This window comes from Lytechinus pictus, chromosome 2 (genome assembly GCF_037042905.1).
Source record: "Lytechinus pictus isolate F3 Inbred chromosome 2, Lp3.0, whole genome shotgun sequence".
Classification (NCBI taxonomy): domain Eukaryota; kingdom Metazoa; phylum Echinodermata; class Echinoidea; order Temnopleuroida; family Toxopneustidae; genus Lytechinus; species Lytechinus pictus.
The window spans coordinates 62,601,173-62,624,270 of NC_087246.1; the positions used below are offsets into that span (position 1 = coordinate 62,601,173).

General features: G+C 36.7%; 2 protein-coding genes across 2 annotated transcripts; both read left to right on the forward strand.

Moving 5' to 3' along the window:
• The first annotated feature begins 309 nt into the window (after positions 1–309).
• Positions 310–8,406, forward strand: LOC129253830 (coiled-coil domain-containing protein 113-like). The gene is made up of 6 exons (XM_064095359.1): positions 310–623; positions 1,114–1,350; positions 1,790–1,945; positions 2,615–2,722; positions 3,990–4,145; positions 5,238–8,406. The coding sequence occupies exons 1-6, from the start codon at positions 369–371 to the stop codon at positions 5,316–5,318; spliced, it is 993 nt and encodes a 330-aa protein (XP_063951429.1). The 5' UTR covers positions 310–368; the 3' UTR covers positions 5,319–8,406.
• Positions 8,407–9,402: 996 nt separating this feature from the next.
• Positions 9,403–22,330, forward strand: LOC129253829 (small nuclear ribonucleoprotein Sm D1-like). Its single transcript, XM_064095360.1, has 4 exons — positions 9,403–9,659; positions 18,349–18,425; positions 19,127–19,318; positions 20,407–22,330. Exons 1-4 carry the CDS (start codon positions 9,646–9,648, stop codon positions 20,508–20,510), a joined length of 387 nt encoding a protein of 128 aa, XP_063951430.1. The 5' UTR covers positions 9,403–9,645; the 3' UTR covers positions 20,511–22,330.
• Positions 22,331–23,098: the final 768 nt, after the last annotated feature.

The following is a 23,098-nucleotide window of genomic DNA, read 5'->3' on the forward strand; positions in this document are numbered from 1 at the left end:
AAAGCATCAATTTTCAGAAATCTTCTTGCATGCACACACCCAAAGCTCATAATTTATTAAGCCACTACACATTGGCCTCTCTCAATCTGCTGCATGGCAGTGCATGCTCCTGTGCAGACCAGCACCATTACAGAGTCCACCATTTTCACCCTGTTTTTACAAACAGTAATTTCTTTACAAAAGGCCATCTCTTTCATGATGAGCATATCAAAAAACCTTGAATAAACAAAAGACAACCATGTACAGTAGAATTTAATAAATTTTTGGATATTTTCATTTTAAACTGGTCTCAATTTTATTCATGTTCATTTTTTTTTCCTATTCTGTTTTGAAGGATTGGCAACAAAGCATTGCAGAATGAAACAGAGATGTTTGATAAATACCTCAAGCGTGTGGAGCCCAACATGGCTGCCATGGCTACTGTGGCCCCTACCCCAAGTCAGTCAACACACGATACAAGGGTGATGCGTAAGCGCAGCAAGTCCAAGGGAAGTGGCATAGATAAACACCTTAAACTTGCCTCCGAACAGAAGTGTGATATAGCTCAGAGAGAAATTGAAGAACTCCGTGAGGAGATTGAGAAGTTGAAAGAAGAGTCAGAAAAGGTTCTTGATAATTACAAGGTAAGGCCACGTTACATAATCAACTCACCTTAATAAACATTTTGAGATTTGATAATCTAAACAATTAATTTTCAATTACTTAACAAAGAGTACAAAATACCACTGTTACAGAAACAAAATTATTGTGTATTTATGCAAATTGTGTCTTATGATTTCTTTTGGCAGTATTTATGTATGCTGAAAAGAGATCATGATCATTTATCTCCTTTTCATGAAGTGATATTTAGATCATTTCCTTTCTAGATCCTACATGTATTATGCTTAATTCTTGGGGTTGATTCGCTAACATTCTTATAGTATTTAATGCTTTATATCATTGTTGACAACATAATAGGGTGGTCCCCGATCTGTTTTTTTATCTGACCCCTGTATACATGTCATACTGAACTCTTTGTGAAACAGCCCCTCGTTTAGTCATGGATTTTTTAAATTGATTTGATGTTGTCACAAAGTAACTCTACAAAAAGCATGCCACCATGTTGTATTACAGGCTGTAATGGAGGAAGCAGATACGAGGTGCGCTGAGCTGAAGAAATCTCGCTACGAGTTTGAGCGTGATATCTTAAAGGGCTCTGTCAATGACAGAACCAAGAAAGTTGTTGCAGAGAAGGTCATCCGCTACTATGAGGACAAGCAACGGTCTAGAGATGCTCTCATTGAAAAGCTAAGACTAAAGAATTCCACATTGAAAGTCCAGAAGAAGAAACTGCATCTCCAATTGAAGCAGGTATGAAAAATTTATATGATAATCCAAGGAATCATTTTAAGCATCAGTGATAATGTGTTCAATAGTCATTTGTTTCTTTCTTCTTTTCCTTTTTTAGTTCATGCCCATTAAGTTCCAGTGTATCATTTGAAGAAAAAAAAATTACACATCTATTTGTTTAGTTAAAGACTTATTGGCTGCAAAGCACCATTATAAAGTATCAAATTTGCTAATGCTTCCAGAGCCAGAATTCAGGTAAACCATCTAGGTTAATATATAAGGACTCGAGAGAGAGTTGTTGCGTTTTGCTTACATTATCAACACCACAGAATTAATAACGACGGTGAATATAGATAATTTTTGCTGTTTTTGAGTTTGAAAATATTTGTAAACACTTTTCGTACCTATCACTAGCAGTCTTTGTAGACGAGTTTGATTTTATATTTGCTTTCATCTGTAGAAAGAAGAGATGGGAGAGGTGCTTCATGAAGTAGACTTTCAGCAGTTGAAGATTGAGAACAGTCAATACCTGGAGAAGATTGATGAGAGAAACCAAGATCTTCTTAGACTCAAACTCATGGCTGGAAACACGTTGCAAGTCCTCAACTCCTACAAGGTCAGAATCTTCTTGTTTTGCCCATTTACTCTGTTTTATCTTTTATGTTTTTAATTTCCAAGCTGAGATTCCCAATCATTGATCTACTTTTATTATAGATAATGATCTGAAAAGGAAAATTTGTTTTAGGGGTAATTTAATCCATTACATTGAGGCAGGGGAAAAAATGATTTTTTTTTTTCCCCCTGGAGCTACATGTTGAACTCCAAAATGTTCTACATTGTGTTACAGTCTACATCCCCGTGGAATGTCCCCGTGGAAATTTAAGGAGCTCTGTGTTATTTTCCAGGTATCTTGGGGCATTCTGGGATGAATTTGCCCCAAGGCTCCCCCTTTAATATTTTCCTGCCTAAATTTTATGAATAATGCAGATATACATGTACAGTCCTTTTTTTTCTCTGTTCATAATGGTAAATTTTATCAAAATGTATATTGGGTCTTGGTACAAGCAATTACTGCAAAATAGGAACTCTTTCAGAGGAATGATACATGTAAATTGTTTTATGGAGTCATTTTTTTTGGTCATAAATACTATTGCAAACATATGGTTTGGGGGGAGTTTAAATATGCAGGTCATTTCCTGACATTTGCACTCCTTTTTTATTTTCAAAAACCGTTTATGTGATTTCCTATCATTCACCATTCTCTGTTGCTGTTCACTCACTGCAGAAAAAACTCCAGACCCTCACGATGGAATCGGACAGATTAGGAAATGAAATCGCATCCAGAAATGAACTACTTTCAAGAATTGATGCTGAAACAGAAACTGTAGAGGAGGTGAGTGTATATCTTTTTGCATAAAAACAAAATGTTATGGGCTGATAGGTTTAAAAAAGAATATTTGAAAAATCATCCCCGGTAATCTTTAATTCATTGTTTCACTTGGTTTGAACACTAAAATTTAATTTTGTGTTAAGTTTTAATATAGATAAGAAAGATTAGTAAGTACTAAAACTGGTTGATTTTCATCATCTGCGGTGACAATGAATTTCTTATGTATTTCATTATTTCACTGGTGCAACGGTCTCCCTCCACCTCAAGAAATCACTGGTAGGCACCCGTCAGAAAATAACTTGTTATGACTCAGGCCTACTAAAAAAAAAAATCACTTTTAAGGCACAGCTAAGGCTATGGTAACAGATAAATAATGTAAATCATTCTGCAGTATCATCCAACATTGCAATTTAAATTTTGTCTCGCCTGCATAGCAGAGCGAGATTATAGGCGCCGCTTTTCGGACGATGACGGCGTCATCAACATCAAATCTTAACCAAAGGTTAAGTTTTTGAAATGTCATCATAACTTATAAAGTATATGGGCCTAGTTCATGAAACTTATACATAATGGTTATCAAGTATTACTGAACAACCTGTCAGAGTTTGAGGTCACATGAACAAGGTCAAAGGTCATTTAGGGTCAATGAACGTAGACCATGTTGGGGAATCTATCAAAATCTTAACCGAATGTTAAGTTTTTGAAATGTCATCATAACTTTAAAAGTATATGGATCTAGTTCATAAAACTTATCTTGGTTTCTCTCAGCTAAACATAAACATCCTGCTTGAGTTTCAGGTCACATGACCAAGGTCAATGAACTTTGGCTGTGTTGGGGATATTTGTTGAATTCCCATTATAACTTTGAAAGTTAATGGATCTAGTTCATGAAATGTGGACATAAGGGTAATCAAGTGTCACTGGTCGTCTTGCACAAGTCTTTGGTCACACGATCAAGGTTCAGTGTCATTTACAGTCAATGAACATAGTATTTTATCATTATATGTATGGTGTTTTCTGTGAATAATTATTCTATAGTCATTTTCAAAGTCAGCACGGCTGCTGTATTGAATCACGTACTGCAGGCAAGACTGCCAGAGGCGTTCCACTTGTTATCTTTACATTCCAAATTAATTTTCACTATTTTCTATGGTTTATTGACTATTGTCTTCCCCCCCCCCCCATCAATTTGATTGCCAAAAGTCCAAAGAGCAGTTGTCTATATAATGACATTTAATTATAGTTATTTATGTTCTCTTTACGTGTCCAGGAGAGGTCCTCAGCGGAAGAGTTGAACAGAAGGCTTCGACATCAGCTTGAGGATTACAAGGTTCCTGAGGTGGTAGAGTATGTCCAGGAGAAAGCTGATCTCTATGAGCTTCAGAAGACGGTCAAGAGCTGGGAGAGGAAAGTCGAGATTGCAGAAGTAAGAAAGGAAAATGCTTATTGGCCATATCTACCAGGGATACATTTAATAAAGACTTTAAACTATGGTAACTTTGCCATTATTGTAACCTTCATTGGAGTCTTGATTGTGATTGGCTGCTGAGCCCTGTTATCATGGTAGTTGCAAAAATGGCAAAGTTAACCATATATTTTCCTCTTTGTAAAAGGGACCCCAGTAGTTAGAAGTGACAGTAAAAGGATAATTTGGCATGAAACTACCTGGAAAAAATACAAAAGAAATAATGTGTAATATCTTAACAAAGTCTAATCAAGAGATTATCTGATATCTCAATCATGTTTTCTGGTGAGTTTTTATCCAATAATCAAAATAAATGCATATCAGCTATCACTTTCTGCACCAGATTATGAACACTCATGCTGGCAGCTCCACAGTATGATACATGTTACATAAACAGACATCTCATTGGTTCTATACTGCATATCAGGAAATTACATGTGGGCTCAGGGCACTTCGCCTCCAAATACTAAAAAGAGCTCTGGAAAATAAGAAAAAAATCCTGGAAAATCCCCATTCCTTGCAATGTTAAAGCTTCTCCAATGTTGCAGGTTTAGGAAGTATGTCGAGAAAAATTGAAAATTTATTTGCCTGATGCAAATTGGTGCTTTTTGAACAGCACCCAATTGCGAAACATTTTTATGTGTTTGATATGTTAGTTATTTTTTTTCTTTGAATAGAGTGTAGTTTCATTAGTCGAGGGACATTTTTTTTTACAGTTTCAACTGGATCTCAATTGGCTGATGATAACTTTTCATCACAGTTTTTAATAGGAATGTTCAACTTGATGGAACAAAACATAATTTTTTCCAATCTGTTTCCATCTTTTCTTTTTTTATTTTTTTGCTTTCTACATTGAACTACAGGTTGATAATAAAAAAAAGTATATGATAATAATATTCCGCTCAAGTATTGCATGATAAAAAAAATAAATAGATGTTTACAAGATGAAGTGATACAATTTAGAAACAGGAATGCCCCAATTGGTTAATGTAAATTTGTTTTAATAGAACCTTTTCTTTATTCCTATATGTCCTTTCCTTCTTTTATTTGTAGATGGCCTTGAAGACGCATCGAAAGACGTGGCAACAGATGAGAATGTCCAGTGAACACCAGCAGTGGGGTGTCATTGCATAAATCTGTTCCAATTCCCTAACCTATGAACTATTGTTAGAATAATGACATGCCCCTGTATGCTTTTAAACTGGTAGGATCAGAGGAATTAATACCTGGTTCTTGGCTTCGCTTTTCCTATTCAAGGTGTGACAGTTGACGCAAATTGGGAACTGGGGAGTGTTTCATAAAGCAAGTACTCGGTGATTTTCACTGACTAAATTTTTCTGAGCCAATCAGATGAAAGGATTTCAGGAAAAAATAAAAAATTAGTCAGTGATGATAACTATTTGCTTCATGAAATGCTCACCTGGGGCCCGTAACACAAGGTTAGCAATGATCGTAGAACATTTTTCTACGATTGATTGCATTGACTACAATGTACAATCAATCGTGAAAATTAATCGCTAACCTTTGTGTTACGGGACCCTGGACTTGATACTTATTGCAGCATGAATTGTACCTGTACCACAAGTTTATATCCTTCATTGGGGACAAGAACAATAATGTGAAAATATGTATAGTATATATAATAGATTTATATTGTTCATCATTGTAGGCTAGGGGCCGAGGGTATTCTAAACATTGTCTTTTCTCAGAGATATGACAGAATCTGTATTCAGGTGGATGTCATAACTTTTGTCATTAAAACTGTCTTGAATTTTACATCTTCTCTTTATCACGCTAAAAAAATACACAGTTCATGAATGCGCATAATCCCAATATACAAGCAAAAGATATGACAACATTTATGACAAAGCCTAGTAGTCATTAATTTTGTGATTTCGTTTGGTACCATAATATCCCGATAACCTGCCGACTAAATATTTAGGTTGGATTGTTGTTTTAGTTCCACTCGTCATCCATGACTATTTTCAAAAATGTTTTTTCATGTTACAAGTAGTTGGGCCCTACATATTAATTCCTCCTTTTTTATGTTTTCCTCTTTTTAAAAAATCTCTCTTCTAATAATCCTTCACAGCTCCCTGTTTTTATTTGTAATTAAGCGTGTCAATATACGCGCAGTCACGCGATGCCAGCTATATATCAAGGATGTGCCACCGGGCCTTCCTGTTGGTTAGAAGGGCTCCCACTCGGAACTAACAGTGATTTTGATTGGTTTGCTTCCGAAAAGATGGGCGGGAATATGGGAGAAAAATGACAGAGGAAGGACAATGTTCAGAATACCGATTTGTGACAATCATAGCGGTGTCACATCTCAGGAGAGAAATTACAAAATTTATGACATGGTTCCAGAATACCACCCCAGATCTAGAACTGCAAAAACATGTACATGTGTATAAAGAGTTTCCATTGTTTTTTATACAATGATCTGGATTCATAAACAGTGGATTTTGATATGTGCATGAATTCCCTCAGTATCTATCAGTGACTATGAAAACAGAAACAATAATACTTTTCTGTGCATTACAGCAAGGCAACCAGGTTGTCATTCCAGTATTAAAGATGGAAGGGAAACATCTTCAATTTCCAATAGCTTTCATTATCTCGATTGATCGAGCTGTACTGACCAACTTTGGCAAAAGGAAGCAAGTGACACATCAGTCAAATTTGAGTTATTGTTGTTTCTGAAACACCCTTTGTATGTTGCACGTTCAGGCAAAATATGGGGAAGAAATTATCGTTCTATGGAAAAATATTGAAGAAAACATGCTGTTAAATTGCATTGACGCCTATGTAAATGACTAATACACATTGCTCATTTACACCAAATGATACTTTTGTAACTTGCTTAATTTTGCCAAAGTACGGCAGCATAGCCATGATGTTTTCCCTCTCTGTAAACTTTATTCATTGTATATTCATTTGAAGTAGAGAGCAGAAATTCACTGTGATGAAAACAAATGTAGAAAGAAGCACAGAAGTATGAAATGTTTTTGTTATTCAATGAAAGACACACGTAAGGTTTATATTGTGTATTATGAATGTGATGATCAGCAATGAAAAGAAGCTTGCAGCACTCCTGTGTGAAAGGTGCAGGTCTGACTTTCATGAAAATGCCTTTAGCATTCATCTGAAAGAGAAAAGTACTACTCCATATTATTGAAATAACGACCACGTCTGTGATGTTCCTAACATATAATAAATGATGGTGAACCAGCAATATAACAATAATTCAGAAATAATAAAATGCATATGCATTTATGATGCTCATAATATCTGCTAATTGCATTTTAATTCTCTTATTTTTTTCATTCATGATACAAGTACATCCCTGCTATACATGTATTGCAACATATTTTCGATGATTGTAGATTCTGATGCAACTTCAATTTACATTTTATGAAAATATTTATATTTTGGGGAAAGTAAGCATTTGGAATTAGACTTGTCCATTACTTCGTGCATCGACTCACATGTTGAAAGAGTCATAAAATACTCCGTCCAAAATCAATCTTCTGAAAGGTCAAGTCCTCCTCAACTAGAAATTGATTTTAAAAAAAGGAAAAAAAAAACAAGCAAGTATAATGCTGGAAATTTCATCAGAATTTTTTATGAAGAATTGGGTGTCGAAATAAGGATATAACCTTTCAAAGTTTCGCTTATTTTCTCAAAGTAGTTGATGTGCACAACACGTGTGAAATTTTGAACATTATGCTTGTTTTTATCCTTCTCTACTACAATTTTTAGTGTTTTTGTTTACTTCTTGGGTTGGACTTGACTTTTAAAGAGAAAGATCACCTTGATTAGATCATCATTTCCAACATATTGTGAGTAAATGTTTATTTTGAAGAAGAAAAATTGTTGCAAAACCAGTATTTATATATATTATATATAAAATAATGTTCTATGAATTATTGATCATTTGTGGCATTTTGATAATGTGCCTACACTACAGATGAGAACATGTGTATATAAATTATAAATGAAAATATGCATTACCTCCTTTGTTTATACTATTCAATGTATGTTTCGCCTTATTTTAGATTTAAATTTCAAGTTATTTCCACTCATAGAGATAACATAAAACATAGATAAAAAGCAACTAAGTATTATTTAGATATTTCAGATTTAAAAATCTTTATATTATTGTTTCTTACTCGATATACTGTTTACTGAAAATAAAATATTTGTTAACTGACAAGAGAAACTGCTTATTTCTATTTCAGAGACTACCCTCCCCCACCCCCCCCCCAAAAAAAAAAAAAAAAAACAAGGAACAAGATAAAATGAGAATGAAAAAAAATGAATGTTTGAAGTTGACAAACTAAATTGAATGAGATGCTGTATATTCGATCAGTAGCAGGGACAGTGCTACAAGGAGTGTCTGCCCCTGTGACTTCTAAAAGTAATGGGGAAAAGAAAAAGAAAGGGAGAAAGCCCGGGAGAAAGACAAGAGCATGGAAGAGAGATGACATGTGTCATGTGACTAGTCAAATATTCTCCTTTGGAAAAGAATATAAAGTGTAAACGAGTGAGAGTAATTCAAATAGAAAGGGAAGGGACAGAGGGAGAGAGAGAGTTGGGGAGAGAGAAAGATGGGGATGCATGGATTCTCTCTTTTGCAGTGCCTTCTCCCCCACCTACCCTTTTCCCTTCGGTCTCTGTCTCTTAATTTCTTGTTTCCATGTCCCTTCTTTATTTCTTTAATTCAGATAATTATATACATATTTTTCTGAAAGTTTTTTCAATTCTTTATTTGGCTTCGTTACCAGCGGCACTGTCCCATCAAATGCAATCCTCTCCCTATTAAGTGGGGGCTTTGTCTTGGATCAGGTAAAACAAATTATATTCTGATTCTTTGAGATAAAAATCCGTTCGAAGAATGAATATAAGTAAAACCTTAAGCCAATATCCACCCTTGCACCCCTTCCCCCCCTCTCGCCAAATATATTTACAAACACTATACTATACATCAATAAAAAAGAACATAACACAAAGGTTTCAATCTTATCCCATTTTTAAAGGGCAGTACTCCCCCTCCCTTGATCAAGTGTTAACTCCTAGCTCCTAGATCATTACTTTATTGAAGGAAATGGAAAAAATAAATGCAATAAAGATAACATCATTAGATTCTAAATAGCTAAATCTATCAAAATTTAAATGTTAAGTTTCCGTTCCTGTTTCATAACAGGAGTTTTAAATCGTGATCAGGCTGTCAGCGGTAATTCACTTCCAAGTAAATGCCACCGGGAAATGCCAGTGAAATGATTTTTCTTGGGGCAATTTTAACTTGGCTAAATTGACGCTGGCGCGGCGGGCGCGACATCTGCATGCATGACTTGGTTTGCTGCCATCTGCGTCAGCCACAGTCCATTGTTTTGGTACACGCGCGTCGATTGAACGTCCAATTTTTATCGTCGGATGCTGATCGCAATCCGACATCATCATGAAGCTAGTCAGGTAATTATCAATTTTTATTCAATAATTATTAATTGATGGATCTATTTGACCTGCATCATGAAAGTCTTAATCTTACTTGTATGGTTTATGGTTTATTTTCACATTACATGTCGGTTTATATGACACCCATGAAAATGAACGAGTGGGACTGAAGTAGTGAAGATAGGTTGGATGGAAGCCCTTGCATTTTAGCAAGCTAAATACCGGGGCTCGCCCTTGTCAGTAGTGATGAATATTTGTACAATATTGGTATAATTTGGAATAAATGTAGATCTACTGATAGATACCAGGATGTTTCATGAAGTGTCATCGAACGTTATTGTCGATATTTTACAATGTTTTATTAATAATAATATTTTAATATGATTAATATCGACTTGTCACAATTGTGTCACGACAAAACGGCTGCACCGTCTGTAGACTAGTGTTTCCGAATATGGTTTATCGCTTATCAGAACCGCAATGCATAATGGGATCGGAAAGGGGGCTGGAGAGCAACGGCCCCCTTTGCGATCCCATAATAATGCATTGCGATTCTGATCAGTAGAGGCGCACGGCCAATATTGGAGACTGTCTCCAATGTGGGAGATTATCTCCAATATCAGAGACTTTTGTAAAGAATTTGGGTATCCAATTTCAGAGACAGTCTCCAGTTTTGGAGACCAATTTCCTTTGTTTACATTTGCTGCAAAAGGATTACCTTGGCGGCAAATAAAAATGTGATAAGCAGATTCCTCATGAGAAATTACCCCTTTTCACCGTCTACTTTAAAAATTCACCATCTACTTTTGTTTTGATAAGGATTTTTGTTGTCAATCACACACAAAACAAATGGGCTTCTGACCTCAGTGAGACAAAATTTTGGGTGGAAAAAATCATGCTTTTGTTGGTGTTGTTTCTTTTGTCCTTTTGCAAAGCAAGTCTCCAATGTGGGAGATTGTCTCCCCTATTGGAGAGAGTCTCCCATATTGGCCGTGCGCCTCTACTGCTGATCATTAATGATACTGATAATAAATTAATACAGTAATACTAATAGTTAGACTTAGAGGTGCACGTAGCCAGGCGGCTTCTTTTTTGAGAGTAAAAATCATTTACTAACGTAAGGTCAACGTTCTCGCCAGGTTCATTCTGACGCTTGGCGGCGCGAAGCGATGATACGCAAGCCGCGCAGCTACTATTACTACTACACGGGGGGGGAGGGTCGCGGGAGGGGGGTGTCCCCCCTCCCGCGCGGAGCGCGGTAGCTATCGAAAATATCAATATCGACGAGCTTAGATTGCTGCTAAATGCACCACATTTGATGTCTATTTAATGCTTCTCCGGCCACACAGCCGTAACGGTTGCGCGAATTGCGATCGATTGAAGCAGAAAGGCAAGTACTGATGAAAAAGGTCAAAAGAAAAGATTTAAATTCAATCTCATTTTATACTTACAGTTTATAGATTTATTCACATCAATGACATCGATAACGTACTCCATACTTTCCAATGTCTAGATCGCTACGTCCTTAGAAAGTGCGATTCATTTTGTGAATGCGTGTCAATGACCGACTACATCTACGGACCGCATGCGCGCCGCGCCACGCCCTTACTCAATCCAAAGATTGTTCCGACTTTGTTTGGAAGCCTCGGAAGAAAACTTCCGAGGCTTCCAAATAATGGGCATCGGTATTCATGAGACGATATAATTTGCATGTTTGTTTTGTTTTCAGATACTCACTGAAACTATGACTCTCATAATTAAGACTTCTGCTGATGATGTTTATACTAATAATATCCAATCAAGATTCGTTTATCACTGTCAATTATTGCTATGTTCATTTGTATTGTTCTATACTCGCCTATAAAATAATGAATGTGTCCATCACGAGCGGGAGAAATATTTTTAGTCATTCATCATACTTTAATATTACGATTTTGTTCTTATTATAATTAATTGCGATTTAAAATGTTTTAAAAGTAAAGCTTAATTGACAGGAAAGTAGATTTATACTCACTGTCAATTATTCCTATATGTTCATTTGTATTGTTCTATACTCGCCTATAAAATAATGAATGTGTCCATCACGAGCGGGAGAAATATTTTTAGTCATTCATCATACTTTAATATTACGATTTTGTTCTTATTATAATTAATTGTGATTTAAAATGTTTTGAAAGTAAAGCTTAATTGACAGGAAAGCAGATTTGTATTTTTAAATAATGCACTATGTAGGCCTACAAATACAGCGTGTGTGAAAGAGAGGAAGAGGGGGGGGGAGGGTTGTAGCTAGGATGGTCGAAGGGGGAGCGCGAAAGGGGAGGGGTCGTGGCGTGGACAATGACAAGGGGATGTTGAGATCGTGCGTGTGTGTGGGATTGGTGAAGAAGTCAATATTCGAAGCGAATGCATATTTATAGACATGTCTATACTACTACTGATGATGACGGCTGAATAATCTTTCTTTACATGTATATTTTGGCGATTTTAAATTTTTTAAATATTTTCTTTCATCATGAGTGGGAAGATCGAGGTACGTGATTCAATAAATTGCATCAGTTATGTTACAGAAATTCACGAACAGATTATTAAAATTGAAAAAAAAAAAGAGTCAGAAAGATCTTTTTATAGCCCCCATCCAGCGTAAACAACATGAAGAATATTTGAGGTCACGAAACCAGCTGATTCGCATTCATACAACAGGTTAACAGGTCACGCACATGGTACACAGTCATTCCAAGGGCGGGAATTCGGGGAAACCCGTTTTCAAGCACAATGATTGGCTCAACCCAGAAAGTGAATACTAATTAGATCACGTGCCATCGGCTTTGGGGCGTCTCGTTCACATTCCAACTCATTTCATAAATATAATCCACTCGCAGTAATTAGGCTAACGACGTTGTAAAATAACTCTATATATAAAACACAATTCCGATATAAAACATATATAACGACATAAGTGAAATTGAAAAATTCATCCAGCGATATTCAAATTATACTAGCGACTCATGTGGGCGTGGGCAAACGAAATACATATCCTCTAAAACGTTCACACATATCAACTTCAATAATTCGTACTTGAAATGCAGGGTCCGCGGAAAGGTCTTGAAAGTGGGGGGGGGGCTGACCACCATGCAAAAAACGCAATCAGGTGGTCCTGTTTTTTTACATGGTTTTGGAAAAAAAAGTGGGGGAGCTGAAGCCCACCCAGCCCCCCCCCCCCTGTTTCCGCGGCCCTGAAATGAATATCTGTGAATGAATTGTCAATTCCACTTTGTTGAATGTGTACTTTTATTGAAATCTATTGAATCACGTACCCCTCCCGACCAAGTCCAAGGGTTGATTTTCCACTCGCCATAAAGATTATGCAGCCACAATCACAGTAGACACATCCATAAAAGAATATTAATTTAATTCGCTCCGAACATTGACTTCTTTTCGCCAATCCCCTCCCCCACAAAGTCACAAACATCCCATCATTTTCATTTACATTGCCCACGACCACCTCCCATTATTCTCTTTCTCCTTTACACAAATTAATTTCAAATAATATTTTATTTTAAATCGTAGTTGTTACCGGGAGTTGTTAAGCAATTGTACAACAAATTCACGAAGCATTCACTGTAATGACTAATTGGCAGGCAAAGAGTAATAAAGAACAATACAAATGAAAATACACTGTGCGTATAACTCACATTAAAAAACGAGTCGTAATATGATAAAAAGCGTGAATAAAATTAATAAAGATTATTACTTATGAAAATTATAACAGATTCAATGAATATCTGAAGAAAAAAAAAACATTCAAATCGGTTTTGGATCCCATCTAATTTTGGAAGACTCGGATAGATTTTGATGCCATGTGCGATTTGTATTATGTATGTGGCCATGGCGAGCGCTAGTGCAGTGACACAGAACTTGGTAGACACACCGTCGCGAAATTAATCAACACTTTCAAAAGATCGATGTAGAGATCAAGACTTTGGAAATTATGGAGTAAAATTGGAATATAAATGTGAATAATCATTTTGCTGTGAGTAAATGAGTTGGACATTATATCAATCCATTCATGTGGCTGTGGCTTTGTCATTATTAACGTGATCTTTTAATAATTTTCTCAATTCGTTCTACGGCAGTGTCATCAGAAATGCATTCAATGAATTCATGTAGATGTAGCTATAATAAGGCTGGGGCCTGGGACGAGATGAAACTAAATTTCGATCGAATTTTTTTATTATTTTTTGACACACTTTACTTTTGACAAAATAAATGACAATATCAACTGAAATTCGTAACATCTAAATTACATTGCCCAACCCAGTAACCCACGGTACCCCTCTCTTCTCACTTTATTTTTGAGCGTATTTTACTACCATTTTAAAGACGTAAATAATGAGAGCAATGCGATACGCAAATGCGAGGTAAACATCTTCGCACTTCCCACATAAGAGAGAGAGAGAGTTAAATTGGGCCTCGAGTCGAGGTCGTATCGTATACAGCATAGTAGCGAAGCAAAGAAATCCCGGGAAGAAATCTTGGAAGAAATAATCGACAAGTTTATTTTAGGATCTGAAAAGCAGATTGTTTTTATTTAAAATATATTATTCAGTTTTTTGTGTGGATCTAGGCCTGTTTTACAGTTGTCGGCCACGGTTGTCGGGGAAGTTCACGGTTGGCGGATTTGCCCTGAAAATTTTCAGGGTTGTCGGCGCCCGCCAACCGTGACGCGTGGTAGCGAGAACGTTGCGTAAGGTTACTCTCATACGAAGCCAGGCCTTCTATCTATACTAGATAGGGTGTCTGAAGCCACACTGAAAAGTGTCTGTCAGCATAAAACAGGCTAATTTAGGGGAAAATATGGCACATTTTTTCGGGGAAGTTCAGGCTACTAGAAAAATGTGATCTGAATTGATTATTAATTTGTGTTTGGCATGTATGGAAAGAGAAAATTCAGGGGCTTCTTTTGACAGTAAGGACAAGTTTATATGATCATTTTAAATAAGGATTTAGAGATAAATTGCAAACCCTTATTTTTGTGTGTGTTGAGATTGCCATTTCTCCATGCGTTTTCTATGGGAAAATGACATTTTTGTTTTGCACAATTTTTTTCACTTTGTCGCAAGTTTTCATTGTGATCTGGTTTCCAAATCTTTATAAAAATCATACCATCAGATAGAGCATAAAAAATCCTATTGGACTCTTTATGGACAAGTTTTTGGCATTAATAATAAATTTATAACGGCTCTTGGAAGCTTAAAATTTTGATTTGTGTGTGTCCATTTCTTAACTACACAGTCTATGGCAGAGAAATGCTGAAAATTTACCTAATTTCATTCTTCTTTTTTGCAGCCAATAATTGGATTTTTTTCAAAAATGTTACATTTCTGTCAGTCTGAAGGTCATTTCTCTTAAAATTCACAACGAAAATGTGATATTTTCTTGAAATAAGAAAAATATTTTTTTTCTCCAGACACCCTACTATAGACCCACACAATGGAAGCCAAAACCTGAAACTTTCACCCCCGAGATTTCTACTTTCCTTCTAAAAGATCTAACTTTTGTTAGCTCTAAATCATGTAGGCCTACATCATTACATGGGATAAAACTTCATTTCCGACATTTCTACGCTCTCGTTGTTATTTTTAAAACAAGAATTCATCAAAAAAATGAAAAAATATTGTGAAAAGACGGAAGAGACTTGCCCGATGTTTACGCCGCCATCTTGTTTCTTATTGTACTTCCCCAACGTTACGCGACGCTCGCGTCCGTAACGTTGGGGAAGTAGAAATCTCGGAAAGTAGAAATCTCGGGGGTGAAAGTTTCAGGTTTTGGCTTCCATTGGCATTGTGTGGGTCTATGAGAAGAAGGCCTGGCTTCGTATGAGAGTAACCTTACGATAGTAAATGATTTTTACTCTCTAGAAGCCGCCTGGCTAGGTGCACGGCCAATTATGGGTACCTCTGGCTCACCCAAGGGTTCATTACATGCCGCCGCGCACAGAAAAATCAAGCCATAGAAGTCGTGTGTTGTGGACCCAAGAAGTGAGATCCCAGCACGCGCGACCCACTAGTTAGAAATCCACTGCCAAACGCGGTTCGTGGTGCGAGGTTAGTATAATACTAACCTCGGCCTCGCAATACGTGTGGGTGCCTCTGGCTCTGCTCGGGCGAAGTTCGTGCAGGCTCCACTTCACTACGCTCCACTCCACCTACCCGAACTTCTTCGGGACGGTCAACCCGTTCGGATATTCCGAGTGACAAAGGTGGGATGGAAATGTTTTTGTAAAAATTATAGAAAAAAAATATTAGGAGAAAGTAAAATAGCTTAATTTCTTACTCTTCATCCGTATTTCACTCCGTGTCCATCCTCCGGTTATCCTCAAAATTGGTGATTTTGGGCCAGTATCTTTTTTCCTCACACGTATTATTCACGGCCAATTTCAAAACATCGCAGGTGTTCGGTCACACCGATCGCATGCGATGTTTTGTCATTCACCGTCCCGAATTTCAGTTAGGTGGAGTGTAGTGTAGCTGTATTGAAGTGGAGTGGAGCCTGCATGAACTTCGCCCGAGGTAAATATGGGAGACTGTCTCCCATGTGGGAGATTCTCTTCAATCAGAGACTTGTAAAGAATTTGGGTATCCAATATCAGAGACTCCAGTTTGGGAAACCAATTTCCTCTGTTTACATTTGCTGCAAAAGGATTACCTTGGCGGCAATAAAAATGTGATAAACAGATTCCTCATGAAAAATTACCCCTTTTCACTAGGACTCCGTGATCATGTTTTTTTATGATTTTGATATTGTCATTTGATCACGAAGCCTTGAACCGCCTCCCCACTCACACGTATTGTGAGGTTAATATTACTAACCTCGCACCATGAACCGCATTTGGCAGTGGATTTCTAACTAGTGGGTCGCGCATGCTGCGATCCCACTTCTGGTGTCCACAACACACGACTTCTATGGCTTGATTTTTCTGTGCGCGGCGGCATGTAATGAACCATTGAGTGCCGCCTCCCATATACATACAAGAGACATCTTTGAAGATAGAAATCACGTAAATGTTTGTGATTTTACTTATCTATACACATCTATACGCATTAGGCGTATGAAGGTTCCAAAAATTTGTTAATTAAAAGGTCAAAAATTTGATGTTTCTTACCAGACCGATCTCGTGCAGATCCCTCGATCCATTTGTAATCAACGCAAATACAATGGGCTTGACCCTTGAACCGCTTATGTATGACGTACCTTCGATTAACGATGTTACAAAATGCCGTTTTAAAGAACAATTAATAGATAAAAATTATTATTTAACAAATAATAAAATCTAACACGTGATTATAAATAATAATTATTTTTAATCAAGTTTCAAATTTCATTATCTATAAATTGTTCTTCAAAACAGCATTTTAAAGATATTTTAAAGAAAAAAATATTGCAGTAAAGCATGTCAAATTGTGGGCATGTCACTCTAATTACCGGTAGCCATTGCCGCATCTGCATTAATCGGCGATTATTTCAATTTTAAATTTAAGAATCTTACCCAAATGTTTGTTGGAGTACAGGCCTAGATTCTTTTCTCCTAAAATTGCATTCATTGCTCCATTTTATTAAAATAGTCATGAATTCTGGAATGGAGAAGTAATGATGCAGAGGCCTAAAATGTATGTATGTCTCTGATTTGAAACATCCAATACATTTAGTAGATCTACACAGCCATCCTCTACAAAAAAATGTTCATCACTTGCCCTGTCGGGCAAGTGATAAAAAAATGTGCTTGCCATGTCCTGGTTGTGCAATTATCACCCCCACTTTCAAAATAGAATGATTGCGATCAACTTTTTATAAGCTTCGATTGTTTAGTTGGGGCATCTCAAACCGTTGCCTGAGAAAAATGGCGTCTAAAATTCGGACCATACGGACTGATTTTTCATTGTGCAAGTCAAACTTTGACCGGGCTCAACTTCTTTTTCTTTTGCTTTTAATCTAGTTGCAAAATTTCAGGGAATTGCCAAAGATTTACCAGATACCACAAGACACCCTTCGACTTTGCAAATGATCTCTAGAACCATTTTTGTTGGGCAGTGGCAGATAATTAGAGGAACAGCAAAAATAACGAATGACAAACTAACATGTTTGCATGTTAGTTTAGTTATTAGATTGCCATTGGCAATAATTGGTTGTCATCAATCTACAATTTTGCGAAAACAAACCTAAAGGCGCCATCTGTCTGAAGTCTTATTTTGATAACAATTATCATCCCTACTTTCATGATGGAATGATCGCAAAATTTTTATATAATATTTGATATATTGGTAGCTTGTTCCGGTAGCTCTGGACACATCAAATGCGGAGTGAGGACATCCCGAACCGTTGCCCGAGCAAAAAGGTGGTTAATATTTGGACCGTATGGACTGAGTATGCAAGTCTTAACTTGCTTGTTATGAACAACCAAATGAATGAAAACAATTTCTCTTACAATTCTCCTTTAATGTAACAATACAGTAACTCTTTTTTGTGAAATCACCAGGTCTTGCGATTTTGGAGACATTCTAACTTTTAAGTCTCTAACTCACAACTTTGCAAATGGCATGTTTTGGTGTTTTGTTTTCCATGTAGTACACATTCTCTTTCTCTTGCAGGAAATTTTTATATAAGGCTTATTTCTAAATATGTCTCTTTTCTTACGTTTTTTTTTCTCAAGATTTCTTATGAAGCTCAGTCATGAGACTGTCACCATTGAACTCAAGAATGGAACGCAAGTACATGGGACAATCACAGGTATGTACAGCATCAAACCACTGTCAACTAATTATTCATGTTTGACAATGTCACCATGTGTCATATACGCTAATTATCATCAGGAGTGAGGATGATGGCGAGTGCATTCATGATGAAACCTAGCGACCCACAAAGAAAGTTCTTTTCTGAATTACAAAGTCCATGAAAGAGATGATGGTCTTTTAGTTGTCATGGAAATAAAACTAATCTAGTTCTTTTCTTTTCAAGAGAGAATAAACAAAAACTATCCGAGACTGTTTCGTACATGGTGACACTGTCATCAATATCAATGAAAAATCACCTATCTACCACAGAAACATATGAAGAATATTGTGAGCTTGTCACTAGTTGTCAGCATATGGGAATCCTTTTTCTGGTAGGAATTTTAATTGGGCCTTTACAATATCTTGAAGTAGATACTAGAGGCTTTATCTATTAAGAAAGTTATAAAAATTGTAAATCTTGCGTATAATTAAGAATAATGTGAAATGCCAAATTGTGTGAGGGGTATCATGGAAGCAATTATTGCTTCTCCTTTGGTACATTGAGAATTTGAAAATTAAGTTGCAGGTCATGAAGTTCTTTATATATTTTCATACATGAACATTTACAAACAAAAGATCAAGTAGAATAACACTTTCCTATGTATTGAAATTATTTTATCTCATACCGTTTGCCCATCTTGACTTTTTCTTCTATAGGTGTTGATGTCAGCATGAACACTCACTTAAAGTCAGTCAAACTCACACCAAAGAACAGAGAAACGCAGCAGCTGGAATCTCTCAGTATCCGTGGCAACAACATCCGGTATTACATTCTCCCTGACAGCCTCCCCCTGGATCAACTGCTTGTAGATGACTCTCCCAGAGAGAAGATGAGGAAGAAGCAGCAATGTAAGTCACTGCGATTTTGTCTTCTCAAAAAGGCAGTCCACTTTAATAATAATAATAATATAGGGTATTTATATTGCGCACATATCCACCTTGTTAGGTGCTCAAGGCGCTCCTATATTACCCGTCTAAGCTAGGCGTTCATAGAGCCTTTAGAGCCCACTTAGTTTTGATAAAAGCAGAAAAAAAGTGGGAAACATAATTCAAGCAGGGTTTGAATGGATCTAAGGCTGTGGACTGGGATGCCCTATTGTCTGGCCTGCATGCCCCTCTCATTGACGTTGGAGATTTGTCATTCTGCAAGTAAAAGGGAAACATGGCCAATATCCTCAAGATTTTTTATTTCTTTGCTTGTTTTTTTACATTTTGTGACACAGTGATAAAATATCGAGGTTTTTTGCAATCGATAGTGTCATATTGCCCTGTTTCTTGTCAAACAATTTTTTTTTTTCCCTTTTCAATTTTATCCATTTGTGCTATAACCTATAACATAGAAATGTGTCACATAGAAAGTGGCCTTGCCCTTAAAATATCAAAATACAAGGCATGTTGAAGGTTTGGTGCAAACATCAAATGAACAACAAAGTTACAAATTTGTAAAAATTTTATTTTGTGATCTCTTGCCAGCAGAATTCACATCATAAATGTGAATTCCGTAAATGCCAATTTCTATCATTTGTCCGCTTTTGTCAAAACAAATTTGTGAACTTCCCCTTTTAACCCTAATTCTGCAAAATTTGGACTTATTATAAAAAGCATCTGAATGGAGCTTGTTGAAATAAAATAATTTCTCAAGGATGGAACTGGCTGGAAATTTGAGGATACTCTCTTTGTTCATTGTTCCTGATTTAGTGATGCAATCAAAGAATTTGTGAAGAAGTATTTAAAAAAGCCACAGTTTTGATTTTCACATACAGTCAACGCATAATAAAAATGAAACTCAACAGCACCTACACTTTTCTAAGATTAGAGTGTTTCTGTTAGGTTCATGATTCCTCAATAATATCCATATTCTTGAACCTTTACCAGTCTCTAGATGCATTTATGTTCCAACTAAATGTATGTATGTCACTATATTTTGTCTTTTTCAGTTGGATCAATGGGAGGAAGAGGACGTGGACGAGGAGGAGGAAGAGGTCGAGGGCGTGGTGGGCGTGGTAGGGGCCGTGGTGGAGGAGGAGGTGGAAGGAGATAAACATAGTACTTCACATCGCATATGTACCTTTTGTCCTGAATTGTTGTATAAATCATGGTTTGTAGCCTTCTATTCCCTTATTGTTCCCATAAAACTCTTCATGAATACTTTCTGCCCAAGAATATGAATCCTTGATATGTTTCGATGATGGTAGATGGAGATCATATAATCACTGTTTTTGGGGGGAGGTTTATTCTGTAAAGCAAACCAGGCTTCCTGATGAGGGATTGCGAAGTATAGAGACTGTTGATGGGTGCAAAGCAGCTGCATGTGCTTTTTCATTCATTCACCAGAATTCAAATACATATATTAATAAGTCAGAGAACCTTTGTAGGGAAGAAACATTTTCAGATGATGTAAAATCGTGGGAAGAGTTTCATGAAGCGGAGTTGTCAGTGAGGTTTGCTCTCAGCCAATCAAATGCTGGGATTCCAGTCGCTCATAAAAGTTGTGAGTGAATATCACTGACCAAATGCTTCATGAAACTGTCCCTTTGGCTCTCATCTCTTATACAACTGTGACTGTTATTTCAGTAATATTGAAATGTTTTCTTTGAAAATAGCACTTATTCTTGTATTCCGAGGCATGTTTTAGCTTTGAAACCCTTAGCACATAGTGTAAAAGTGATTCAATATTGCAGTTTTCAGAAATCTGTGAGTAATGTTTCATAAATCTGCAGAATTAAGAGGGATGATATTTGGAAACAGAATTGTTTGATGATGAATGTCTTTGAGTACTTAGAAAATGTAGCCCTGATCAGTTTAATTGAGGATTACCCGCCTCGGTTTGGTGGAATGAATGATAATTTCTTTTGAGAAAGAAGTACATACAATGTTGCCATCATAGAAAGTTGTACCCATTGAAGAAGGTATTGATACACTGGCAGTGGTGTAGTCTGGGTAGTATTTTGAAGGAAATTTTCGCGGATTAGTAAGGCACATGAAATCCCAAGACATTTGATATGCCGCAACATGCAATTTAGCTATGTGTATTCCAGTTACAAGCATCACATAAATGTGTTAGCAACTACTCAGTGATATACCAAAGAAATTGCATGGGTGGTAAAAACGCTGTCTTAAAATTGATTGAGCACTATGGTATTAAAGATGCCCAGTGGTGGAATGTCTCGGGAAGTGGACGTCTGTTTGTGTCATTACATTGTGCAGACAAGAAACTCCTCTTATTCCCATTATTGTGACATTGTTGGTATATTTCCAATCCTTCCTCGACTTGCATATTTATTCTATCATGAAAATATGTGGAAGATATTTTTTAGATAGTGAATAGGGGAACGGGTGAACATTCCATTGTAAATATGTAACTTTAATGTTTATAAACCTTAATCAAATAGGGCGTACCCGTTTTCAATATCTGTCTGATACCTGCCTGTACATGTATGCTGCAGTTGCACCAATGAATCGACTCTAGACCTGTCAAAGCTATTAAGTTAGTTTGAGAATTGCATATGATTGGTCGGTTTGGTGTTGCTTTCATTTGTGTGACTAGCATCGTCCCGATTCATACCTTTATTTAATTTTTTATTATCAATGACAAGGTACATGCTGCTGTTATTAACTACTGAAGTCCTGCAATTTGGTTGGCTGAGAGCAAAGTTGTGATAGATGTGCAGCATTTGATATTGATAAAGTGATATGTGAAACAGGGCCTCTAGTCCTTGGGGTTTGAGATGAATCAGAAGGTATTTTTGTACATTTGTTTTCTGCTGGTTAATCATGACATTCTTTTGTACCGTTTTCATAGTAATTGTGTTGTATTGCTCCTTGATTAAAGCTGTTGTTCATACATATTTTGAAATAAATGTCTATGTGAGTCTTACTTTCAGAACATTACAGGGTTTCAGATAGCTTTTTACCTATGAGACACACAGGTCATTTAAAATGACGATAGTGATGTCGATGATGACAATCATGGAGGAAGTAATGATGTATCGGTGGTGGCAATGACTTTGAAAATGAGGATGTAATAATGAAAACGATAATAGACTGTGGATGATGATGGAAATCATGGGGGGGGGGCTTTAATTATGAATTTTGTACAGTAGCCTATGAGAGAAAGATGACTCACCCCCCTCTAAAGTGACAAGAAATCACTGCAATGATGCAGGTTATGGTGTTGATGCCGCTGTTTGTGGTGTTGATAGTACTTACAGTGATAATAAAGATGGTGATGGTGGTGTTTGAGCTGCTGCTAATGATGTGATATGGTGATGTGGAAGAGATATGGTAGTGGTGATGCTGGTTATGATGATGGCGATGAAGATGGTGAATATATTATTATACTAGTCTCACCTTTTTAGGGCTGCCGAATCTAAGCTATTCCATACTTAATGAAATGACAAAAAATGTAGAACTGTTCCTTCATGCGTCAAGTAGTGTCATTGTAAGCCCTATTGAATTCAGACCAGACCCTTTTCCAAAGGGCTGCAGGTGATTTCTTGATTATACATGAATTAACACAATTTATTCATCTCAATGCAATTAGGGTAATGAGGAAAAAATATTCAGTGGGCCAGAGATGGCGTAGTGGACATAATTTCTAACAAGCTGCAAGTGAGTGAAGCAAGAAAG